At 40.4% G+C, this 26104-nt stretch overlaps 1 protein-coding gene across 3 annotated transcripts in view; it reads left to right on the top strand.

Annotated features, from left to right (window-relative positions):
- Window positions 1-26104, top strand: part of Lrch3 (leucine rich repeats and calponin homology domain containing 3) — a 107801-nt gene that overhangs the window by 63893 nt on the left and 17804 nt on the right. For 2 of the 3 annotated variants that reach the window (XM_042668557.1, XM_042668571.1), the window contains exons 11-16: window positions 2849-2900; window positions 3865-4014; window positions 4582-4632; window positions 7612-7665; window positions 17614-17662; window positions 25436-25540. In XM_042668557.1, coding sequence (XP_042524491.1) covers window positions 2849-2900; window positions 3865-4014; window positions 4582-4632; window positions 7612-7665; window positions 17614-17662; window positions 25436-25540 — 461 coding nt within the window. The remainder of the gene's footprint in view (window positions 1-2848; window positions 2901-3864; window positions 4015-4581; window positions 4633-7611; window positions 7666-17613; window positions 17663-25435; window positions 25541-26104) is intronic. The other variant, XM_042668563.1, reaches the window with a different exon arrangement.

Below are 26104 nucleotides of genomic sequence, written 5' to 3'. Positions count from 1 at the left end.
GTTTGAACAAGCAATTTTTTTACTTCTGTCTTAAAACTCATTAGGAAGAATGAAGTAATTTTGGTTTGTGTACAACCAAATATAATGAAGTTGTTTAGAAACTGTAATCATTTACTTAAAATTGGGTGACAGTGTGTTTTGTGATTGTATCATAAAAACGAACTACAATTGATTTGATTTGATTCCAAAATGCAAATTACCTAAACCATTACTTTACAGTTAACTGATTTGAAGGTAGTTAATAGCAATGAAATTTTGTGCCAATAATGTGTGGATTCATGCATAAGGAGAGTTTAAAGATTTTCCTAAGTTTTTTTCTCCTTTGGGGCTTGAGCTCAGGGTCTGGGTGCTGTCCCCAAGCTTTTGTTTTCAAGACTCGTGCTCACTCACTTGAGCCACAGCTCCACTTCTGTCTTTTTTGGTGCTTAATTGGAGATAAAAGTCTCATAAGTTTTCCTGCCTTGGTTGTCTTTGAATGGTGATCCTTAGATCTTAGCCTCCTGAGTAGCTAAGGATTATAGGCATGAGCTACTAGTGCCCTGTCAGTCATCTGTTTTTTTTTTAATTTACTTTTATTATTAAGGTGTTGTATAGAGGAATTACTATTTCATAAGTCAGGTAATGAACACAATTCTTTCTTTTTTTTTCTTTTTGGTCGGTTGTTGGGCTTGAACTCTGGGTCTGGGCGCTGTCCTTCAGCTTTTCGGCTCAAGGCGAGCATTCTACCACTTGAGCCACAGCGCCACTTCTGGCTTTTTTCTTTTTGCTTATGTGGTGCTGAGGAATCGAATCCAGGGCCTCAGGCATGCAAGGCAAGCGCTCTAACACTGAGCCAACTTCCCAGCCCTAGAGCTGTTATTTTAAGGTTGTTTTGTCTTTTTGGTGGTAGGGGGTGTGCACACAACCATGCACACACCTGCACACTAGTACTGGGGCACTATTCCTGAGGATTTTTTGCTCAAAACTAAGTGCCTACCACTTGAGTCAAAATTCTACTTCTGTCTTTTTGCTGGTTAGTTGGAGATGAGAACCCTATGCACTTTCCTGCCCTGACTGGCTTTGAGCCATGATACTCAGATTTCAGCCTCCTGAGTAGCTAGAATTGCATGAACCACCAGTTCCCAGCTTCTAGGTTCTTGTGATTTAGTACCTAAAGTAATTGGCACGTAGTAGGTATGTATTTAAAAACTGTGTAATTAAATATGTATATATTGATTTTTCAGCTTCACTAGTTACTGGCTCATCTTTTTCTTCAGAATAAAAATCAGGAGCCGGGCGCTGGTGGCTCACGCCTGTAATCCTAGCTACTCAGGAGGCTGAGATCTGAGGATCGCGGTTCAAAGCCAGCCCGGGCAGGAGAGACCGTGAGACTCCTATCTCCAATAAACCGCCAGAAAACCGGAAGTGGCGCTGTAGCTCAAGTGGTAGAGCGCTCGCCTTGAGCTGAAGAGCTGAGGGACAGCGCCCAGGCCCAGAGTTCAAGCCCCACGACCAACAAAAAAAAAAAAGAAAGAAAGAAAAATCAGGAAGTGGTGCTGAATGAAAAAGCTCAGTGCCTAGGCCCTGAGTTCTAGCCCACAACCAATAAAAATAAAAATTAAGCCAGGCGCCGATGGCTCATGCCTATAATCCTAGCTACTTATGAGGCTGAGATCTGAGGATCAGGTTCAAAGCCAGCCCAGGCAGGAAAAGTCTGTGAGACTCTTATCTCCAATAAACCACCAGAAAACCGGAAGTGTCGCTGTGGCTCAAGTGGCAGAGTGCTAGCCTTGAGCTGAAGAGCTGAGGGACAGCGGCCAGGCCCTGGGAGTTCAAGCCCCATGACTGACAAAATAATAAAAATGAAAATGAACAGAATCTTTATTTTCATTATTAAAATAGGTTTATCAGTTGAAAATAAGAATAGAAATGCTATCAGATGCTGGTGGTTCATGCCTGTAATTCTGGCTACTCGAGGCTAAGATCTAAGAATCACAGTTCAAAGCCACATTAGAGAGGAAAGTCCATGAGACTCTTGTCTCTAATTAATAACCCAAAAAAAGCAATAAGTGGTGCTGTGGCTCAAGTGGTACAGTGATAGCTTTGAAAAAAAAAAGCTCAAGGGGCTGTGAAGGTGGCTCAGTGGTAGAGCGCTTGCCTTGCATGCATGAGGCCCTGGGTTTGATTCCTCAGCACCACATAAGCAAAAAGAAAAAAGCCGGAAGTGGCGCTGTGGCTCAAGTGATAGAGTGCTAGCCTTGAACTGAAGAGCTGAGGGACAGCGCCCAGGCCCAGAGTTCAGGCCCCACGACCGCCCCCCACCCTCAAAAAAAAAGAAAAAAAAAGCTCAGAGATACCACTTAGGCCCTGAGTTCAAGTCCCAGGACCAGCACCAGCACCAAAACAAACAAAAAAAGAGTAGAAATACTTTACAAGTACAATTAACAGGTTATGTTATTTCAGGTTTCTTTTGATAAAAGTAGATTGTTATATAAAAAGATCTCAACTTACATGTGCCTTGTTTGAATCATGGTAGGAAAGCAGATAATATGTATGTTATAAAGAAATGATAGCCTTTGTAAAGTGATCTCAGCTATCCCTGTATTGTTAGTGTTGGCTCATGCAGACAGTTGTTAGCTAGCTACAGAATAATCAGTGGTATCATCTCATGAAACATGAGTTGGAAACATCAGTTATTCCTGTGGTTTAATTTAATGAAGTGAGCTCAGGTTTAGAAAATGAAGTTATTCTGTCATTGCTAACTAGACAGCTTGCTTATTGATTGATTGAACGTTACATTAACAATACAAATGTTGCTTGTTTCTAGATGTCTATCTTGTTATCAAATGTTTCTTTTTTTAAAAATCAGGGTTCCAGTTGAGCCATCTTCTCTTTTGTTGCTGTCACCAAGTCACTATCAGGTAATTGTTAATAGATTCACTTATTTATTTTCATTGTTTTAATTTGCATTTTGTGTGTGTGTGTGTGTGTGTCTGTGTCTGTGTGTCTGTGTGTGTCTGTGTGTGTGTGCGTGCGCGCGCTTGAACTCTGGGCCTGGGCTCTGTCCCTCAGTAATTCAGCCCAAGGCTAGCACTCTACCACTTGAGCTACAGTGCCACTTCAGCTTTTTCTACTTATGTGGTGCTGAGGAATAGAACCCAGAGCCTCATGCATGCAAGGCAAGCACTCTACCACTGAACCACCTTCCTAGTCCCTATTCATTTTTTTAAAGTAGTTTTCTTTTATAGCACTTAAGTTGACATTAGTTGACAGATAAGTGCACATGATACTTGCTAACAGTGTATTAAACACCACACAGAAAATAAATAAGTTGTGTGTGATGCATACCTCTAATTCTAGCACTTGGGAGACTGAGGCAGGATTAGAAGTTTGAGGCTATCCTCGACAATGTGTTCAAGGCCAACTTGGGCTACATAATAAGACCCAGCCTCAGAAAAACCAGAGAGAGCCGGGCGCTGGTGGCTCACGCCTATAATCCTAGCTACTCAGGAGGCTGAGATCTGAGGATCGCGGTTCAAAGCCAGCCCGGGCAGGAGAGACCATGAGACTCCTATCTCCAATAAACCACCAGAAAACTGAAAGTGGCACTGTAGCTCAAGTGGTAGAGCACTCGCCTTGAGCTGAAGAGCTGAGGAGGGACAGTGCCCAGCCCAGAGTTCAAGCCCCATGACCGACCAAAAAAAAGAAAAACCAGAGAGAGAGGAAAAGAAAATGTTTTCCTACAATGGTAGTTTTATAAGAAGAGTGTAAACATGGGAAGATTAGTAGTAAACACATTTAAAGAAATGCTATGTGACTGTAAAGTAAGTTACTTGAGTCAGCAGTGGAGAGATGTTAAGTTGCAAAACGATACCGTTGTTCCAGCTTTCACATACAGACCTGGAACTTCATGGGAGAAGAGAACAACTAGTAGAGCGCACTCGGAGAGAGGCCCAGCTTGCTGCCCTACAGTATGAGGAGGAGAAAATACGGACCAAACAGATTCAAAGGGATGCTGTGCTGGACTTCGTCAAGGCAAGTTGTGCTTCTATGTATAGTAAACACTTTTTATTGTTTTCATTGAAGTATTCATTTTGACTACTTGTAAACTAATAGAATTTATTACCTTGGGTTTTTTTTTTTAGGTGGGCCTAGGTACTGACTGAGCTCTTTTTCCTCAGGGCTAGCACTCTACCACTTAAGCTACTGCCCCACTGGAAGTTGGTGGTTAGTTGGAGTCTCATGGCTTTGAACTGCAGTCCTTAGATCTCCGCCTCCTGAGTAGCTAAGATCACAGGCGTGAGCCACCAACACCTAACTTTATCTTACTTTTGGAACTAGCAAGTTGTTATTAGACATAACACTTTCCTATACAACCACCATTTCCTTAGTCTGTAGTCTCATAACAAAGATCATGATATTTATTTAAGATATTTGAGATATTTAAGATATTTTATTTGAGATATTCAAGTGAGAGGAAAACATCTTGACTAGTAAGTAGCTCTAGAAAAACAGTATGTACAAGAAATTAGTGTGACTATTTCAGGAGAGAAATGATCATTTTCTATATTCCAGATTCTAACCAACTTTTTTTTTTTATAGCAAAAAACATCACAAAGTCCACAAAAAAGTCTATCCCCCATAGACAGTGAGGTAAGTCTGTGTAATCACTTTTTCTTTGGGATTGAAATGAAATGTTTTGCATGTGATTTATTGTGTTTTCAGTGATTAGAATACTGCTTTTTTTTTTCCTCTAAAGCACCATAAGTTAGTCGCTGGTAGTTCACACCTATAATCCTAGCTACTCAGAAGGCTGAGGTGTCAGGATTGCTATTCCAAGCCAGCCTGCGCAGGAAAGTCCATGACACTCTCCAATTAAGTACCAAAAAAAGTTGAAAGTGGAACTATGGCTCAGGTGGTATAGTGTTAGCCTTGAGCCAAAAAGATCAGAGACAGTACCTGGGCTCTGAGTTCAAACCCTAGGACTGTTGCGCGCGCATGTGCGCGCGCGCGCACGCGCACACACACACACACACACACACACACACACACACACACAAGACTAAACTAATTTTCACACAAAAATTTGATCTCAAGTTCAATTTTTTGTGTGAAATTAGAGTTGAAATATTCTGGGAATACATTGAAAAACACTGAGTACACAGATGTGATAATGTTGACATGTCCTATAATTCAGGAGAGTAAGATACAGGCTAAGAGCTTATGCATGTCTATCTAGAGATAATATTTACTTCCCCAAGTTTCCCAGAAGCATCATCCCCTTTGCAGCCATTTCAAAATACACTGTGTAGCGAGAGAGAATCCTGAGAACTATGGCTGATGCACATAGATGGTACTGGCCTTTAAAAAAAAGGAATCTTCCCAGAGTAGTTCAACTTCAGTGTTTATTTAAATATTACACATTGTACTTTGTAGCTATAAACTTTATAATGCCATTATAAATAAATCATTAAAATGAATTGCTTTACCTTTTAAAATGTATCCAATTGGATCAGCAAAAATGAGACATACTAAGTGAACATTTTGATCATAGTTGATTTTGTCCTTTTTTTGCCTTTTCTGTTTTTTCAATTTATGATGTTTTTCCTAAAAATCTACAGATACCATTTTGTTTGAATTTAGACTTTATATATAAAACATTGTTTGCAAAGCTAATGTGAGGCTTTTACAGCATCAATTTTCAGCATAAGTTGGCACACAAGTTTTTTTGGTATGAGAAAGTATACTGTTTAAAATGTTTTACGAGGTGGGGAGAAATAAAATAAAATGTTTTGGGGGGGGGGCCGGGGGAGCGAGGAGGATTGGGGGGGGCGGGGGGGGCGGATGGGAAGGGGAAACAAAGGGGAAGGCTACAATGCTTGATAAGAAATGTACTCATTGTCTTGCCCATGTAATTGTAACCCCTCTGTACAGTATTTTCACAATAAAAAATAAATAAAACACTAAAAAATTAATTAATTAAAATGTTTTAAATTGGTTGAGCACCTGAGGTTCACACCTGTAATCCTAGCTACTCTGGAAGCTGAGATAAGAGGATCCTGGTTCAAAGCCAGCCACAGCAGGAAAGTCCTTGAGACTCTTATCTCCAATAAACCACTAGAACTCCGGAAGTGGCGCTGTAGCTCAAATGGTAGAGCGCTCGCCTTGAGCTGAAGAGCTGAGGGACAGCACTCAGGCCCAGAGTTCAAGCCCCATGACCAACAACAACAACAAAAAAGAAGGATCATGATTCAAAGCCACCAGTGAGCAGAAAAGTATATGAGATTCTTATCTCTAATTAGCCACCAGAAAAACAGAAGTGGCTCCAAGTGATTGAGCAAAAACGCTCAGAGACAGTGTCCAGGCTCTGAGTTCAAACTCTATGACTGACCCCCCCCCCCCAAAAAAAAAAATATATATATATATATTCCCAGCCATATATATATATATATGGCTGGGAATGTGGCTTAGTGATAGAGTGCTTGCCTAGCATTATGAAGCCCTGGGTTTATACCTTAGTACCACATAAACAGAAAAAGCCAGAAGTGGCACTGTGGCTCAAGTGGTAGAGTGCTAGCCTTGAACAAAAAAGCTCAAGGACAATGCCTAGGCCCTGAGTTCAAGCCCCAGGACTGGCAAAAAATAAATAAAATATATATACACATGTTTCAAATTATTAATAACAAGGTGTTTTAAATAAATCTTATTGGACATACAATAATTAATTGTCCTTATGTACAGACTTCACACATTGTAAAAAACCTAAGTCAGTAAAGTATTTTTACTGTCTTTTCCTTTACATAGTAATACTTCTTCACTAACCCTTAAAAACCAAAGCTTAATGAGTTGAGCACTCTACCACTTGAGCCACAGTGCCACTTGCAGTTTTCTGGTGGCTAATTGGAGATAAGAGTCTCATGGACTTTCCTGCCCAGGCTGGCTTTGAACCATGATCCTCAGACATCAGCCTCCTGAGTAGCTAGGATTGATTACAGGCAAGAGCCACCAGCACCTGGCAAGGGCTTATTTTTTTAATTTGTGTCTGATTCATAAATTCTTTTTTATTTTTTTATTTTTTTGATCAGTTGTGAGATCCGAACTCAGGGCTTGGGTGCTGTCCCTGAGCATCTTTGAGCTTAAGGCTGGCAGTCTACCACTTGAGCTATAGCACCACTTCTGCCTTCTTGAGTGGTTAATTGGGAGATAAGAGTCTCACAGGGACTTTTTTGCCCAGGCTAGCTTCAAACCACAATCCTCAGATCTCAGGCTCCTAAGTAGCTAGGATTACAAGTATAAGCCACTGGTGCCCAGCTTCATAAATTCTTTATGTAATTGCTGCAACTATACTTGATCTTTCTCTTCTGTGAACAGAGAGTTTCTCTGCTCCTTGTTCTAGAAGTTTTTAGGTAGTCATATTATATTTGAAGTTGTCTAAACTCTTTCAGTTCTCAGAATCAGCTTACTCACCAGTATGATGGATGAATGCAGATGACTGTAATTATGGTCCTGTATGTCCAGCATCTCCTAGAGTATGTCTTCATATGTTGCTTTTCTTATATGCGTATTTGTGAAATGCATCACCATGTCCCCAGTTTGTTTTTGACATTGCTTCATTTTTCTTCACCTCTCTAGTGTCCCTTTCCATCCAGAAGGTCTCAGCACACTGATGATAGTGCCTTGTTAGTGGTAAGAGTTCATGCAAAAAATTGTTACATTGCTGTGTCTAGATATTGAAAAATGGCTACTGTACACTATTGGTTTGGAAATGACCTAAATACCATAAAACACAATGGGGAGGGGCATCATTACTGTATGCTTTACAGATGACTAGAAGTGTTTCCTTACATTGCCTTATCATGTTCCAGAATCATGCTGCTGTGAGCCTTGTATCTTTGTCAGTGTTTCCCAGAGAAAAATATCCACACTGAGATACTGCCATACTGTAATAGTTTTTTTTAATGTTTTTCTAATTCCAGGTGTACTTTATTGATCATTAGTTTGGCATTCTGTGAATTAAAATCCCTTATCCCATGACACTGACTGTACAACTGTATATCTGGCATTCTACTTTATTATGTGTTTTAAGCTACTGATAATACCTGGCATAGGGGTTTTGTTTTGTTTTGTTTTACTTTACAAGATCCCGCTTTACCACACCGTGCAGATATAAGAAGTGTCACACATGTCCTCACATCCTGGAAAACAACATCAGTTACAACAGTGGAGACAGTTATTCTAAAGCCCTTATTTATACACACAGTCTTTAAATACTTAAATTTCAAGATTATTCCCCATGCTCTTTTTTTTTTTTTTTTTAACTGGTCATGGGGCCTGAACTCTGGGCCTGGGCACTGTCCCTCAGCTCTTCAGCTCAAGGCTAGTGCTCTACCACTTGAGCCACAGTGCCACTTCTGGCTTTTTCTGCTTATGTGGTACAGAGGAATGGAACCCAGGGCCTCATGCATATGAGGCAAGCACTCTACCTCCGAGTCACCTTCCCAGCCCTCCATGCTCTTTTTTTTTTTTTTTTGTCAGACGTGGGGCTTGAACTCTGGGCCTGCACGCTGTCCCTCAGCTCTTCAGCTCAAGGCTAGCGCTCTACCACTTGAGCCACAGCGCCACTTCCAGCTTTTTTCTTTTTGCTTATGTGGTGCTGAGGAATCGAACCCAGGGCTTCATGCATGCAAGGCAAGCACTCTACCACTGAACCACCTTCCCAGTCCCAATAAGTATTTTTATATACAGTAGACTCCGTTAGTATCTTTAATATATCTAACTAATTTTAATATTGATAAAAGAAAAAAGATAAAAAAGGGAAATTGTACTTTTCCCTTTTAAGGATCATCTAAAATTTCACAGAAGCAGAAATTAAATTCTGGTCTTCTTGGAAGTGGCACTAGGGCTCAAGTGGTAGAGTGCTAGCATTGAGCACAAAGAGGCCTAGGGACAGTGTTCAGGCCCTGAGTTCAAGCCTCACAGCTGACAAAAAAAAAAAAGAGAGAAGGTAATAAAAATGGGAGGGGGGGAGCTGGGAATGTGGCTTCGTGGTAGAGTGTTTGCCTAGCATATATGTAGCCCTGAGTTAGATTCCTCAGTACCACATGTACAGAAAAAGTTGGAAGTGGCGCTGTGTAGAGTGCTAGCCTTGAACAAAAGAAACTCAGGAACAGTGCCCAGGCCCTGAATTCAAGCCACTACTGGGAGGTAAGAAAAAAACATTGGTCTTTTAAGATGTGAAGCAGAATCTACATGTCCTGATTTCCCACATTAGAGCCAGAAAATTGCATCATACTAAATCCCATTTGGATTATTACTTAAAAAAAAAGTACTGTTGACTCATGCCAATCTGCTCCAGATGAGGTCTTTGGCTGTATTTGTTTCTCTTACCATAGGAATAGCAGAAGACTCATTAGTTTCAAACCTGTTGCTAAAAATGTTAATGTTCTCTGGCTTCTTTCTGCATAAGGTCATACCTCTTAATTCTTAATGTGTTATTATGAATATCCTGAATTATACTGGCAGATAAACTGTTGTATAAATGATGGGAGTTACCCCCCACCCTCTACCCCCACCCCCTGCTTGCAGCATATTCTTCTTTGAGCTTATTAATATGTCAGTAAACCATTGACAATTTATCAAAACCTTTTCTTTTCTAATTGCACTAGTCAGATCTACCTGGCTGACAGTGCTGCGTATGTCTTTTCCTCTTTTGAACCTGTAGTCACTGGCAGGGTTGAATCAAGTGGGCTCTGCTGCTGCCTTGCCTCATACTTCTGCCTTCACAACCCTTAAGATATCTCTTGTTATAGTAACTCATCAGGCACTTTGGGGAGGGAGTGCACAGGTAGGTCTTTCACTTTCCCATGGACTGGTTTAATAGCAGCCTGAAATCTGGAATAGCATGAAATACAATGAAGCTTAAGAAACTAGTTTTAACATACCACAAATCATGCAGCTCTCATAAATCCTATTTGATTCTATTTGAAAGGTAATTGTGATTTTTCTCATTGTTATTTTGTAGCATGGGTTATTTAGCGTGATTTGTTTTAGTGTAGTTTATTACCTGTTAAGGTAATACCAAATTAACTCTGTTATCTAATAAACATGCAAAATAATTTGAGTCCTAGTCCGCAAAATTGTCAAGAACCTCTACCTTATGTACCTTTCATAATCCATCATTAATCCTTAATAAATGTCCCAAAGTTTTCTGTCTTCCATATGCAAACTGTATAGCAAGATTCTTTGGCTGCTTTGAGTTTTCAGTTGGCTTTTTTAGCTTTTGGTGTTCATTGTGCTTAATATCTACTGTAATTCTCAGTGTGTTAGTTATATTCATAAATGATCATTGATTTCTACATCTTGTATCTTTAATTTTTCCTGAATATTTAAAATTTCTGTTTGTACATTTGTACTTCTCTAATTTATTAAAACAGTTTCAAATTCTTGCCTCATGCTCCTTTTATTGGCAGTACTGAGGTTTGACTTCACACTTGCTAAACAGAAGTTCTACTGCGTGAGCCATACCTCTAGCCCTTTATTGCTCTGGGTTTTTTTGTTGTTTTTTTTTTTAATACCAATCCTGGGGCTTGAACTCAGGGCCTAGGCACTGTCCCTGAGCTTTTTGCTAGCACTATACCACTTAAGCAATAGCTCCACTTCCAGCATTTTTTTTTTCTTTAAGTAGTTAGTTGGAGCTACAAGTATCATGGACTTTCTGCCTGGGCTGGCTTGAACCACAATCCTGAGATCTTATGCTTCTGAGTAGCTAGGATAACATGTGTGAGCCACCTGTGCCGTGCTTACTATGATTATTTTTGTTTGTTTTTTTGGGTCCGGTCGTGGGGCCTGAACTCTAGGCCTGAGCGCTGTCCCTCAGCTCTTCAGCTCAAGGCTAACGCTCTACCACTTGAGCCACAGCGCCACTTCCGGCTTTTCTTTTTGCTCATGTGGTGCTGAGGAATCGAACCCATGGCCTCTGGCATGCAAGGCAAGCGCTCTACCACTAAGCCAACTTCCCAGCCCCTACTATGATTATTTTTGAGATAGAGTCTCAATTTTTACCAGGGCCAGCCTGAACTATAGTCCTATTTATATTTCCCATATAGCTGGGATGACAGATGCTTCTGTCACAACAAGATTTTTCTGTTGAATTTCTCTATTTGAAGTAATTATTGAATCTAAAAGTGACTATTCTTAATATTTATGTATTATATTAATTTTAATAAATTATGTAATTGTATGTACTGTAATATAAAGGCTTGTATTTTCAGCTTTTTACTTTCAATTCTTAATTTCTATTTTGAGTTTTTGTTTATTCTTTGTCTCCATAGTAAACAATTTAAAGTAAATTAGCTTTTTTTGTAGTTCTATTCCCATGTGCTCCTAATCCTAGGTCCTATGACAATAGTGCTTGTGTATTGGTTTGTTTGAAGAAAAAAATTGTCCATAAGTCAATTCCTAGAATCCCTCTGTGTGATCAAGTTAGGATTCAAGAGATTCTTACACTATTTTGCCACCTTTGGAAATCAGGTCATCCTGTCTGTCCTTTTTGGCTGTTTTGTAATGCAAACGGATAGATTTCAGGCTGTTACAGTAAGAAAAATAGAATCTTCAGTGTGTGGTACTTTTGTAGATTTCGGGGCGGAGGGGGGGGGTTGATTTGTGTTTATGCACATTTCCTTCATGGTTGTTTGTACACAAAGATTTTTTCTATTTAGCAGCCTCTTTATATACAATAAAACATTATAAACAGAAACAAAAAGATTTTTCTGTTGAGATGGGTTCTTCAGGGTTCATTGTTTAGGTTGACCTCATACCATGATCCTCTTCCCCCCACCCCCCACCCCACATCTCAGCCTTCCAAATAATTGAAGATTATAGGTATGAGCCACTATGCCTAGCTTCCCTCTTGCCCTTTTTAATGCTGACCCCTGACTTCATTACATCTTATGATAATTTCATAACCTTATGAACCATCTCCCTGGTCATTATTGAAGCATATTATCTATTATGCATAGATAACTCCTAATAAAACTATCTGTAATCCTCTTCCATATTAACCTTTTGCTGGCCTTTTTTTGATTTCTTATTTGTATAACATAGAACTGTTTCATTAATGTTTTTCAAAACTTTCTTAAGGAAGTTCTATTCTACATGTGTAAGAGAGAACTAGTAGGAGTTTATGAAAGCCTGCTACCTCACTGCTATGAGTGATCCTGAAACTATTTCAAGTCAACAGTGCAGTGGGAAGGAGGCAATGATGACATGAAACCATGGAGAATAGGGACAAACTGAAATCTACCAAGACAAACTGGGACCCATGACTGCCTCTCACCACCATATATTTCACTGACAGGCATACTGCAAAAGAATCTGGTCCTCTTCATGAGAAGAGAAATTGGGGGAAGCTAGAGTCTGGCATCTCCTCGTATCTGGATGCAAGCTGGCCAACCACTAATAGAAAGTATGAGCTACAGGGATGCCCAGCACCCTCCACCTTCAGAATGTACTTAGATTGCTCTTCATTTCTACCTTCAGACTCTCATAAAAATTTCATTTATGAGCCGGGCACTAGTGGCTCATGCCTGTAATCCTAGTTACTCAGGAGACTGAGATCTGAGGATCATGGTTCAAACCTAGCCTGAGCAGGAAAGGCCATGAGACTCTCACCTCCAATTAACCACTAGAAAACCATAAGTGGTGCTGTGGCTCAAGTGGTAGAGTACTAGCCTTGAGCTGACAAGCTTAGGGACAGCGCCTAGGCCCAGAGTTCAAGCCCCACGGCTGACAAAAAAAAAAAGCACCTATGGCTCATGCCTGTAATCCTAGCTGAAGGCTGAAATCTGAGGATCACGGTTCGAAGACAACCTGGGTAGCAAAGTCTTATTTCCAGTTTATCACAGAAAAAGCCAGAAGTGGTGCTATGGCTCAAGTGGTAGAATGCTAGCCTTAAACAAAAAAGGAGCCCAGGGACAGTACCCAGGCCCAGAGTTCAAGCCCCAGGACCAGGCAAGAGAGGGAGATAAATAAATCTGACTTACCTTCCATCACATCTGCAAAAGCATCATGATGAGCTTTTTAAATATTTTTTTTTTCTTTTTTGTGGGAGGGTAGGAGCAGTACTTAAGTTTGAACTTGGAGCTTTTTACTAGCTAAGCTGGTACTCTACCAAATGAACCACACCTCTAACCCTGCTTTTTGCTGGTTGTTTTGGGGGTTTTGTGTTTTTTTAATTTATTTTTAAATTTTATTGTCAGGGTAATATACAGAGGGGTTACAGTTACATAAATAAGATAGTGAGGTGAGTACATTTCTTTTTTTTTTTCTTTTTTTGGGAGGGTCTGGTCATGGGGCCTGAACTCTGGGCCTGGGCGCTATCCCTCAGCTCTTCAGCTCAAGGCTAGCGCTCTACCACTTGAGCCACAGTGCCACTTCTGGCTTTTTTCTTTTTGCTTATGTGGTACTGAGGAATTGAACCCAGGGCCTCATGCATGCAAGGCAAGCACTCTACCACTGAGCCACCTTCCCAGCCCTGTTTTTTTTTCTTCTTTTTATGAAAATACTGTACAGAGGGGTTACAATTACATGGGCAAGATAATGAGTACATTTCTTATCAAGCATTGTAGCCTCCTCCTTTGTTTCCCTTGCCATCCCTTCCCATCCCTCCCCCTCCTCCCCCACCCAATCTTCCCGCCCCCCCACCAAAGTTGTAAAGTTCGTTTTTCAACATGACAACTTGAACGTATTGTTGCAATGGGTCCACCTGTATCCCTATTTAAACGATTTATTTTTTCCCTTCCCCTCCACAAATTATACCAGCATCAAATACAGTGAAAGCAGGGGTTATACCATGGGGGAGTGAGTACATTTCTTGTCTAATTTGTTACCCCCTCCCTCATTCTCCCTCTTTCCTTTCCCCTAACCATCCCCACCCCCACCCCAGTTGTACAGATCATTTCCAACATATTTTCTTGTGTTGATTGTTGTTTTGGAGATGGAGTGTATCAAACTTTTCTGCTCAGACTGGCTTCAAATCTTAGTCCTTCAGCTTCAGCTTCCTGAGTAGCTAAGGTTACATTTGTGAGCTGCTGATATGTAGCTAAACGATTATTTTATTTTCACAGCAGTTGCACATTGTGTTTAGGCATGGTTTTATTTCCTTTGCTGTTTAACCACACCTAAAAATAGAGTTTATATCAGTTTCTGAGATGTCATAACATTGTTTTACTGTCCTATTCTCCAAGAGTTCCCAAATATAGTTAATAGTCCCAGAGTGATTTGAATTATTTATTTTAGTGTCTTAGAATGTAAGTCATTTAGAGATATAGTTTCAATCAAAATACATTTTTAGCTACGTGCTAGTGGCTCACACCTGTAATTCTAGCTACTCAGGAGGCTGAGGTCTGAGGATGGTAGTTCAAAACCAGCCCAGGCAGGAAAGTCTATGAGACTCTTATCTGTAAATAGCCACCTAAAAAATGGGAAGTAGAGATGTGGCTCAAAGTATAAGAGCATTAGCCTTGAGCAAAAAAGCCCAGGACAACACCCAGACTCTGTGTCCCATAACAAAATAAAAGTACATTTTTATTTTCCAGTACTGAGATTTGAACTCAGTCTTATGCTGTTAGAAAGTGTTTTGTCACTTGAGCCATATACGTGAGCCAACACTAGTACATTTTTTGTTGTTGGTTTTTTTTTGGGGGTCCGGTCGTGGGGCCTGAACTCTGGGCCTGGGCGCTGTCCCTCAGCTCTTCAGCTCAAGACTAGCGCTCTACCACTTGAGCCACAGCGCCACTTCTGGCTTTTTTCTTTTTGCTTATGTGGTGCTGAGGAATCGAACCCAGGGCCCCAGGCATGCAAGGCAAGCACTCTACCACTGAGCCACCTTCCCAGCCCTAAAAGTACTTTTTTTTTTTAGAAATCATTTATAAGTCCCTTATTGTTTTTCCTCACATCCAGTTTTTTTTGTTTTTTTTTGGGGGGGGGGGGTGGTCAGTTGTCGGCCTTGAACTCTGGGCCTGGGCGCTGTCCCTCAGCTCTTCAGCTCAAGACACTCTACCACTTGGGCCACAGTGCCACTTCCGGTTTTCTGGTGGTTTATTGGAGATAAGAGTTTCACGGACTTTCCTGCCAGGTCTGGCTTTGAACCAAGATCCTCAGATCTCAACCTCCTGAGTAGCTAGCATTATAGGCATGAGCCACCAGCGCCCGGCTTCACATCCAGTTTTGTTGCATAGTCTGCATTATCCTTTAATGTCATCTGCTTCAGCCCTTCCTTCTCATCTAATATGATCATGTACTAATTTTCTCCTCTTTATTCCTTAAGATGCTTAAGTTTCTGTTTGTATTATGGGCCCTCAAGCAGTCTTTGTTTAGTTAAGTTTCTCCTTCCTAGATCATATCATTTGGAATTGCAGTGTTTCATTTCCTTATAATTAACCAACTTTTGCCTCACAAATCTTTGGCTCCTTTCCCTAGTTCCTGTTACTTGTATTAAAATAAACTTGTGTGTGTGTGTGTGTGTGTATGCGTATGCACGCTTATACTAGGGCCTTGTACTCTCACTTGGCTTTTTTTGCCCACCGCTGGTGCTCTACCATCTGAGCCACACCTCTACTTCCAGCTTTATACGCCTCTCTAATCTTTAAAAAACAGAGTACAGCTTACATGTACAAGGCATGAACTCTACGTTTGAGCTGTTTCCTTAGTAAGTACAGTTGATATTTAAAATCTTAATCTTGCTGAGCTCCAGTGGCTCACCTCTGTAATCCTAGCTACTCAGGAGGCTAAGATCTTAGGATCATAGTTTGAAGCCAGCCCAAGGCAGAAAAGTTCATGAGACTCTTATCTCCAATAAACTACTCAGAAAAAGCTGGAAGTGGCACTGTGACTCAAGTGGTAGAATACTAGCCTTGAGCACAGAGGAGCAAGGACAGTGCCCAAGGCCCTGAGTTGAAGCCTCATGACTAGCACACACACACACAAAAAATCTTTAGCTCATGAGTGATCAAACTAAGGATTCATTACCAGAAAACTGATCTATCCAATAGTATTCTCAACAGGGTGACTTTTTTTTTTTTGGAGGGAGGGGGGGTTGGTCATGGGGCTTGAACTGTGGGCCTGGGCACCGTCCCTTAGCTCTTAAGCTCAAGGTTAGCACTCTGCCACTTTAGCCACAGTGCCACTTCCAGTTTTCTGGTTTATTGGAGAAAAGAGTCTCACGGACTTTGCTGCCTGGGCTGGTTTCCAACTGCGATCCTCAGATCTCAGCTTCCTGGGTAGCTAGTATTATAGATGTGAGCCACCAGTGCCTGGCTTTATCTTTAAGCAGTTGTAATTACCGTTAATTTCATCTGACCCAGTTTCAACTAGAGATAGTAAATTTTGGAAAATGTGGAGAAACAAGCTTCAAAGTCATTTTTTAGTTCAGAAATGTCTTAGTTGTCATATAGTTAAATTCAAGTCAAGGCCCCAAAATGTATTACATTGTTATTCTAGCCTCTACTCCCTTGCCAACTTTTTACATCTAATCCAAGCAACCACTATTACTTCTTCAATGAACTTAACCTTACTTTCCTTTTTGGTGGTAAACTTTATATCAATTTAGCTAGTTTTTTATTCTTTTGGCCAGTGAATTGAAAACATCCTGTCTTTGAATATTGTTCTAGAATGTACATCATTTTGTTCTTAAGGCACTGAGATTGAATCCAAACCTTGTACATGCTAGACAAACTTTGTATCTCTGAGCTACATTCCCAGCCCTCGTCTAGCATCGTTTTTTTATTTTTGGTCAATCTGGGCCTGGGTGCTATCCTTCAGCTTGTCAGCTTAAGGCTACTGCTCTACCACTTAAGCCACAGCACCACTTCCACTTTCTGGTGGTTAATTGGAGATGAGTCTCACAGACTTTCCTGCCCAGGCTGGCTTTGAACCTCAATCCTCAGATCTCAGCCTCCTGAGTAGCTAGGATTACAGGCGTGAGCCACCAGTGCCCGGCTCATCTAGCATCTTTTGACCACATTTTTCTCAATCAAATGAAGAAATGTAAATAAATCACTTTCCTTGAAGTTTACATTTTTCTTTAGAAAAATACTTTAGAAAGTATTCCATAAAAATGCTGGTATAGTGTAAGTTCTTTACTCTTTTCTATATATTCACAGTAAAAGATTTTGCTTGGGCTGGGAAGGTGGCTCAGTGGTAGAGCGCTTGCCTTGTATTCATGAGGCCCTGGGTTCCATTCCTTAGTACCACATAAAGAAAAAAAAGAAAAAGCCGGAAGTGATGGTATGGCTCAAGTGGTAGAGCACTAGCCTTAAGCTGAAGAGCTGAGCGACAGTGCCGGGGCCTAGAGTTCAGGCCCCATGACTGACAAAACAAAAAAGATTTTGCTTGCTATTGAACATATTTCAGTCTTCAGAAAGCCTTTTATGTAATGGGACTCTTAATTAGAGACTGCTTTACATAAACACAACTATGTAAAAGTTTTTTTTTTTTCAAAAGGACAAAATAAATTCATTTTGCCAAATTTAAGCTACATGAGCTTTTTATTTAATCTTGTAAGGTTACTATGAATATGGAAAGTATCTCTTTTTGAATAAGATGAATAGTAATTGTTGCTATCTCTGTTCTCCACAGGGTGATGACAGATCTAATGCCAAATCAAGTTTGCCTACAACTGAAACAGGTAATAGACATAAAAGTGCAACTAACTATTGTCCAAAAAAGAAATGTACTCATGACCTGACTTATGAAATGGCAACCCCTCTGTACAACACTTTAATAATAACAAGTTTTTTTTTAAGTACAATTAACTATATGAAGATCATAAACTAATTTTTTTTTCTCTTTGAGACAAGGTCTCACTATGTAGCACAGGCTGGCCTGAGAATTCATGGGCCTCTTGTTTCAACCTCCCAAATGCTGGGATTACAGGCATGAACTACCTTGCACGCTACGGAAGACAGAATTTTTCATCAGAATTTTACTTCCTAGAGAACAGTGGCTCCTTCATTTTGTTTTGTTTGGGGGAGTTGGTTTTATTTTGTTTTTTGGTGGTACTAGAGTTTGAACTGAGGGCCTCAAGTTTACTAGGCAGGAGCTCTGCCACTTGAACAGCATCTCTGCCCAATAGTGATGGGGATGACTGTAGAAGCTGGTGAGGTGAAACAAAGGACATCTATGTGTGTTCCGAGCAAGAATTTTGTTGACATTGGAATAGTAACAAGTATTGAAATAAATCATAAACAAGTGGATGTTGCAAAAAAAGGACAAGAAGTCTATCCTTGGTGAATCTCCCAAAATGTTTGGGAGACATTTTGAAGCTACAGATACTCTCGTCAGCAAGATCAGCCAGCAGTCCATTGACGCACTCAAAGACTGGTTCAGAGATGAAATGCAGAAGAGTGATTGACAGCTTATTGTGGAGCTGAAGAAAATATTTGAAATCATCTAATTTTTCCACATGGGACAGGAATTGAAGTAAATTCAATATTATGTTGTATTATCACCAACAAGCCAAGAAAACAAAAAGGAGCATAAGTATCTGGACACTGATGAACTTAGGTGTGTAAAATGTTTTCCATGAGAAACCAAGAAACTTACACTGGTTTGATAGTGGTCAGTTAATGCGTCCCCACAGTTCAAATGTGCCTGTTCACTCATCCCTTGCCCTAAACTTCCCTACTTGGCTGCTGTTTTGAAGTTTGCCCTTCCCCAAATTGGGACTTTTACTACGAATCTAAAAGCTCTTTCAATTTTATACTGATTAAACCAGTCCTGCAGTATTTGATTAACCAAGCTTCTGCAGATTTTGTAATTCTTAGGACTACTTTGCCATAACAAACACGCCTTTATTCATATTCCCAGTGATTTTTTTCAGCATTCTTCTGCCATAAGCCCTTAGCGATTTTTTAAAAATAGCAAATAAGACATTCTGGTGTTTCTTTATCTGCTTTGTGTGAAACCATGGTGTAAAACATAGCTGGCTGCTTTTTATTGCTTTTGTAGTCTTGAGAGTTGGTTGTAATCCAATTCCAAAAACCCAATAAAGAAAACAGTCATTGCAATTTTAAAAAAAAATCTCTGACCCCTGTATGGTTTTTGGGGTTTTTTTTTTTGTCAGTTGTAGGGCTTAAACTCTGGGCCTGGGAGCTGTCCCTCAGCTCTTCAGCTCAAGGCAAGCACTCTACCACTTGAGCTGCAGCACCACTTCCATCTTTCTGGTGGTTTTTGGAGATAAGAATCTCAGGAACTTTCCTGCCTGAGCTGGCTTTGAACCGTGATCCTCAGATCTCAGCCTCCTGAATAACTAGGATTACAGGCATGAGCCACCAGCACCCAGCCTGTAGGGTTTTTGTTTGTTTGTTTGTTTGTTTTTTTAAGATAGGATAGACACTACATATTAATACAGGAAACAATCCAAGAGGAGGATATTACCATCATCAACTTATATTCCCCAAATATTTGTGCACCCAGATATGTTAAACAAATACTCTCAAACTTACAGAATAAAATAGATCCCAATACAATAATACTAAGAGACTTTAACATACCACTCTCACCAAAGGACAGGTCTACCAACCAGAGGATTGGCAAAGAAGCTACCGAATTAAGTGAGGCCATACTTCAAGCAGAGTTAACTGACATCTACAGAGTATTTCACCATAAAACAACACAGTACACATTCTTCTCAGCAGCTCATGGAACTTTCTCCAAAATAGATCATATCATAGTTCATGCAAGGAACTTAAGCAAATACAAAGGTATCAACATAATCCCCTGTATCCTATCTGACCACAGTGGAATCAAGCTAGTTCTCAATAACAAAACATACCGCAGAAATTTCTCTAATACATGGAAATTGAACAGCACACTTCTTAGCAATGCCTGGGTAACGGAAGAGATCAAAGAAGAAATAAAACATTTCCTACAACTCAATGAAAATGAAAACACCTCGCAAAGAAACTTGTGGGACACAGCAAAAGCAGTCCTGAGGGGCAAATTTATTGCCCTCGGTGCCCACATCAAGAAAATGGAAACAGACCAAGTAAATAATCTCATGTTGCAATTAAAACAGCTAGAAAAACAAGAAAAAATGGAACCTAAAGTTACTAAATGGAGCCAGATAACCAAATTAAGAGCAGAGATTAACCAATTAGAAAATCAGAAAATTATAGCCAAAATTAACCAAACAAAAAGCTGGTTCTTTGACCTTAAAACAATTGTTTTAAGGTCTCCAAGTTGTCAGTGCTCTACACCTTCCCCAAAGGAGAGAAAATCCGCTAAATAGAAATAGACTGCATTTTTCTAGCCCAGGCAACTCTGGTCTGCATCCATCAGGGCTTAATGCCCCTCACACTGTCCACAGAGACCAGTCCAATTTTTTTCTTCCAATTCTGGGAGAGCTGACCAGTGTTAGCGAGCTCAGGATGCAAACGACAAGATAGAGCACTCAGAATTTGGTGACCTTAAAACAGTTTTAAGGTCCCAAAGTGAGGAGGCTCTACTGCTTCCCCAACGGAGAGATAATCCTCCAAAGAGAAATTGACAGCACCGACCTTTCCCACTAAGCCCTAATCTAGATCCTAGCAAGACTGAAAGTGCCTCATACTGTCAACAATAACAGGTCCAATTATATTCCTTGCAATTCTGGGAGAGCTGAAAAGTGTTTGGGAGCACAGGATGCAAATGACAAGATAGAGCATTCAGACCTTTGGTGAGGTAAACAATATTTTATGGTGCCCAAGTTCTAATGCTCTACAATTCCTCAAAGGAGATACTAGCCAATAAAAAAAAAAAAAAAAAAAGCTGGTTCTTTGAAAAAATAAATAAAAGTGATGGACCGTTGGCAAGATTAATTTAAAAAAGAAGAGAGGAAACCCATATTAACAGGATTAGTGATGCCACAGGAAAAATGACAACACGTACCCAAGATATCCAAACAATCCTAACGGACTACTTTCAAAAGTTATACTCTTTAAAGGAAGAAAAACTGGCAGAAATGGATGCATTTTAGAGAAATACAAGTTGCCCAAACTGAGCAAAGAAGAAGTAAACCAATTAAATAAGCCAATATCCTACAACGAGATACAGGAAGCTATCAAAAGTCTTCCAACAAAAAAAAGCCCAGGACCAGATGGATTCACAACAGAATTCTATAAGACCTTTAAAGAAGAACTAATACCCATACTCCTCAAGCTCTTCAGAGAAACAGAGAAGGAGGGAGCTATCCCAAACTCATTCTACGAAGCCAATATCACACTCATCCCCAGACCAGGCAAAGACCCAACCAAAAAAGAGAATTACAGGCCAATTTCCTTGATGAACACAGATGCAAAGATCCTTAACAAGATTCTAGCTAACAGAATCCAGAAACACATAAAAAAAAATCATACACTATGACCAGGTAGGCTTCATCCCAGAGATGCTGGGATGGTTTAACATACGTAAGTCAATACATGTAATCCAACACATCAACAGAGCCAAGGTCAAGAATCACATGATTATCTCCACAGATGCAGAAAAGGCCTTTGATAAAATTCAACATTCATTCATGCTAAAAGCTCTGGAGAAAAGAGGAATAGAAGGAACATTTCTTAAAACAATAAAAGCCATTTATGACAGACCAATAGCCAATATTATACTTAATGGGGAAAAGCTACAACCAATTCTCCTAAAATCAGGAACAAAGCAAGGATGCTCACAGTCTCCACTCCTCTTCAATATAGTCCTGGAACCCTTAGCCAGGACAATAAGGCAAGAAAAAGACATTAAAGGGATCCACATAGGGAAAGAAGAAGTCAAACTATCCCTTTTTGCAGATGACATGATACTATACCTTCACGATCCCAAAAACCCCATCCCCAAACTCTTAGAAATCATAAATCACTTCAGCAAAGTAGCAGGATACAAAATAAACCCACAAAAATCAGTTGCCTTCCTGTACACTAACAATGTACAAGAAGAGAGGGAAATAAAGGGAGTAACCCCATTCACAATAACCTCCCAAAAAATAAAATATTTAGGAATTAACCTAACCAAAGATGTAAAAGAACTATTTAATGAAAACTATAAAAAGTTAAAGAAAGAAATTGCAGAAGACATTAGGAAATGGAAAGACCTCCCATGCTCATGGATAGGCAGACAATAGAGTGAAGATGGTAATACTGCCAAAATTAATATACAAATTCAGTGCAATTCCTATTAAAATCCCAATGACGTACATCACTGAAATACAGAAAACAGTCCAAAAATTCATATGGAACAACAAAAGACCTAAAATAGCCAAAACAAGTCTAGGGAATAAAGACAACATGGGAGGGATATCCATGCCGAACTTCAAACTCTACTATAGAGCTATAATAACAAAGACAGCATGGTACTGACACAAAAACAGACCCGAAGACCAATGGAACAGAATAGAAGATCCAGAAATAAATCCACAGGCCTACAGCCAGCTGGTATTCGACAAAGGAGTCAAAGACATACAATGGAAGAAACACAGCCTCTTCAACCGCTGGTGCTGGGAAAACTGGGCAGCCACATGCAGAAAACTAAAAGTGGATCCCAGCCTATCACCATGCACCAAGGTCAACTCAAAATGGATTAAAGACCTTAACATTAAACCTGAATCTCTGAAACTACTGCAGGACACAGTAGGAGAGACACTTGAACTAATAGGCACAGGAAGGAACTTCCTGAACAGAGTCCCAGGGTCACAACAAATTGGAGAGAGACTCCACAAATGGGACTACCTTAAAATGAAAAGTTTCTGCACAGCTAAATCTATCGCAACCAAGCTAGAAAGACAACCAACTAATTGGGAAAAAATGTTTACCAGCAATATATCAGACAAAGGGTTAACATCTAGTATATACAGGGAACTCAAGAAACTAATCCCTCCTAAACCTAACAAACCAATTACTAAATGGGCAAGGAAACTAAAAAGGGATTTCTCAGATGAAGAAATAAAAATGGCAAAGAAACACATGAGGAAATGTTCATCATCCCTGGTGGTGAAGGAAATGCAAATAAAGACAACCCTGAGATACCACCTCACCCCAGTCAGAATGTCCCACATCCACAAATCAGCCAACGACAAATGCTGGAGGGGATGTGGAGAAAGAGGAACCCTATTACACTGCTGGTGGGAATGTACACTTATACAACCACTTTGGAAAGCAGTCTGGAGGGTCCTTAGAAAGCTAAAGATTGACCTCCCTTACGACCCAGTCATACCACTTCTAGGCATCTACCCTGAACAACAGGAACCAATATACAAGGACACGTGCACCTCCATGTTTATTGCAGCACTGTTCGCAATAGCTAGGATATGGAAACAACCCAGATGCCCCACCACAGATGAATGGATCCAAAAATTGTGGTATCTATACACAATGGAATATTATGCAGCCATTAGAAATGACAAAATAATGGCATTTGCAGGGAAATGGATGGAGCTAGAAGAAATCATATTGAGCGAGGTAAGCCAAGAGCAAAGAGACAAACGGTACATGGTCTCCCTGATAAGTGGATGTTAAATCCAAAACGTTAGGTGATACAATAAAATTAACAGGAACAAAGAACTTCCACTCATCTGGTCGAACCACTACTAAATATCCCCATGCTGCTGATCACATGTATGGTGTATATGTGTACACAGTTACATGTTATAGACCATGATAGACAATTTGCTCCAGGAAAGTTAGAATGAGCTTGTGACTTTAAATGAGCATCATTATTCCACAATACTGTGGAATTTGGGAAATTATGTAATCACTTAATCACTATTTTAAAAAAAAAAAAAAGCACCAGAAAACTAGAAGTGGCTGGCTGGCTCAAGTGGTAGAGCATGAGCCTTGAGCTGAATAGTTCAGGGACAGCTCCCAGGCCTAGAGCTCATGCCCCGAGACTGACAAAAAAAAAAAGAAAAGAGAGAGAGAGAGATCTTTCATGCGATTGTTTCTAACATATTTATAAGATTATGTCTTTGTTGCCTTTTGTATGTCCCTCCCCCATGGTATAACCCCTGCTTTCACTATATATGATGTTGGTATATGTGGAGGGGAAGGGAAAAAACAAATTGTAAAAACAGCGATACAGAGGCTGGGAAGGTGGCTCAGTGGTAGAGTGCTTGCCTTGCATGCATGAGGCCCTGGGTTCGATTCCTCAGCACCACATAAGCAAAAAGAAAAAAGCCGGAAGTAGTGCTGTGGCTCAAGTGGTAGAGTGCTAGCCTTGAGCTGAAGAGTTGAAGGATAGTGCTCAGGCCCAGAGTTCAGGCCCCACGACCGGACCCTCCCGCCCCCCCCCCCAAAAAAAAAAAAAACAGGTATACAGGAGGACCCATTGCAACAATGAGATGGACAAGTCGTTATGTCGAAAAACGAACTTTACAACTTTGGTGGGGGAGGACAGGGTGGGGGAGGGAGGATACGAAGGGACAGGAAGGGGAAACAAAGCAGGAGGCTACAATGCTTGATAAGAAATGTGCTCATTGCCAGGCGCTGGTGGCTCACGCCTGTAATCCTAGCTACTCAGGAGGCTGAGATCTGAGGATCGCGGTTCAAAGCCAGCCCGGGCAGGAGAGACCATGAGACTCCTATCTCCAATAAACCACCAGAAAACCGGAAGTGGCGCTGTAGCTCAAGTGGTAGAGCGTTCGCCTTGAGCTGAAGAGCTGAGGGACAGCGCCCAGGCCCAGAGTTCAAGCCCCACGGCCGACCAAAAAAAAAAAAAAAAAGAAATGTGCTCATTATCTTACCCACATAATTGTAACCCCTCTGTACAGTATTTTCACAATAAAAATATATTTAAAATATATTAAAAATAAAAAATAAATTTAAAAAGGATAGAAATTAGACATAAAAAAAATTTAAAAAAAGAAATTAGACATAAAATTACAAACTAAACATTTACTATTTTTTTTAATTCAATTAGTTGTACACTATTTAGCCATTTGATGAGAACATTTGAGCTTGAAATAGCAGGTCTGTAGGCTTGCAGGAGACTGTTCAATACATTAATATTTACTCTACATTAATTGTTATACTGAAAGTATTAAATTTTAAAAACAGCTGGGTGCTGGTGGCTCACACTTGTAATTGTAGCTATTCAGAATGCTGTGATCTAAGGATTGCAGTTCAAAACCACCCAAGCAAGAAAGGCCATAAGACTCTTAACTCCAATTAACCACCAGAAATCTGAAGTGGTGCTGTGGTTCAAAGTGGTAGAACACTAGCCTTGAGCAAAAGAGTTCGATAGTGTCCAGGCCTTGGGTTCAAGACTCATGACTAACCCAAAAAATAATTTTACAAACACATATATGCCTCTCTGATTTGATCACTTTTCTGTACCATAATGTTTTGTAAATGAACATGATGGTCCATCATTACCATGTTTATATGCCTATGTGGTATTAATGTGCCATGACTCACATTGCTTCTCTGTGTTCATTTAGTTCATTCCCCTGCATATCCTCTTCCTGCTGCTCCCCAGAGAAACCAGCCCCAGCGTCCTGAAAGCTTCCTTTTCCGAGGAGCTGCTAGGGCTGAAACAAATAAAGGTAGGTGGGAATGACTTTTGATAAGTCAGGACTGGGAGGGTTGGGGGTAGGCTTTTACAACCAAGCTTACACTTTAGCAAAAGCTTTAAACTCAGCTGGATGCCAGTGGCTTACCTGTAATCCTAGCTACTCAGGAGACTGAGATCTGAGAATCCCAGTTCAAAGCCACCCTGTACAGGAAAGTCTGTGAGACTTTTTTTTGGTCCAGAGGCTTGAACTGAGGTCCTGAGCACTGTCCCTGGGCCTCTTTGTGCTCAAGGCTAGCACTCTACCATTTGAGCCACAGCACTACTTCTGGCTTTTTTTTTTTTTGAGTACTTTATTGGAGATAAGAGTTACACAAGGCTGGGAAGGTGGCTCAGTGGTAGAGCGCTTGCCTTGCATGCATGAGGCCCTGGGTTCCATTCCTCAGCACCACATAAGCAGGAAATGCCAGAAGTGGTGCTGTGGCTCAAGTGGTAGAGCACTAGCCTTAAGCTGAAGAGCTGAGGGACAGTGCCCAGGCCCAGAGTTCCGGCCCCATGACTGACAAAACAAAAAGAGTCACACAGACTTTCTTGCTGG

Source organism: Dipodomys spectabilis, unplaced genomic scaffold (assembly GCF_019054845.1).
Source record: "Dipodomys spectabilis isolate Male_0828 unplaced genomic scaffold, ASM1905484v1 ptg000017l, whole genome shotgun sequence".
Taxonomy (NCBI): Eukaryota; Metazoa; Chordata; class Mammalia; order Rodentia; family Heteromyidae; genus Dipodomys; species Dipodomys spectabilis.
The sequence above is the reverse complement of the archived record's forward strand: the minus strand, read 5'-3'. Positions and strand labels throughout refer to the sequence as shown.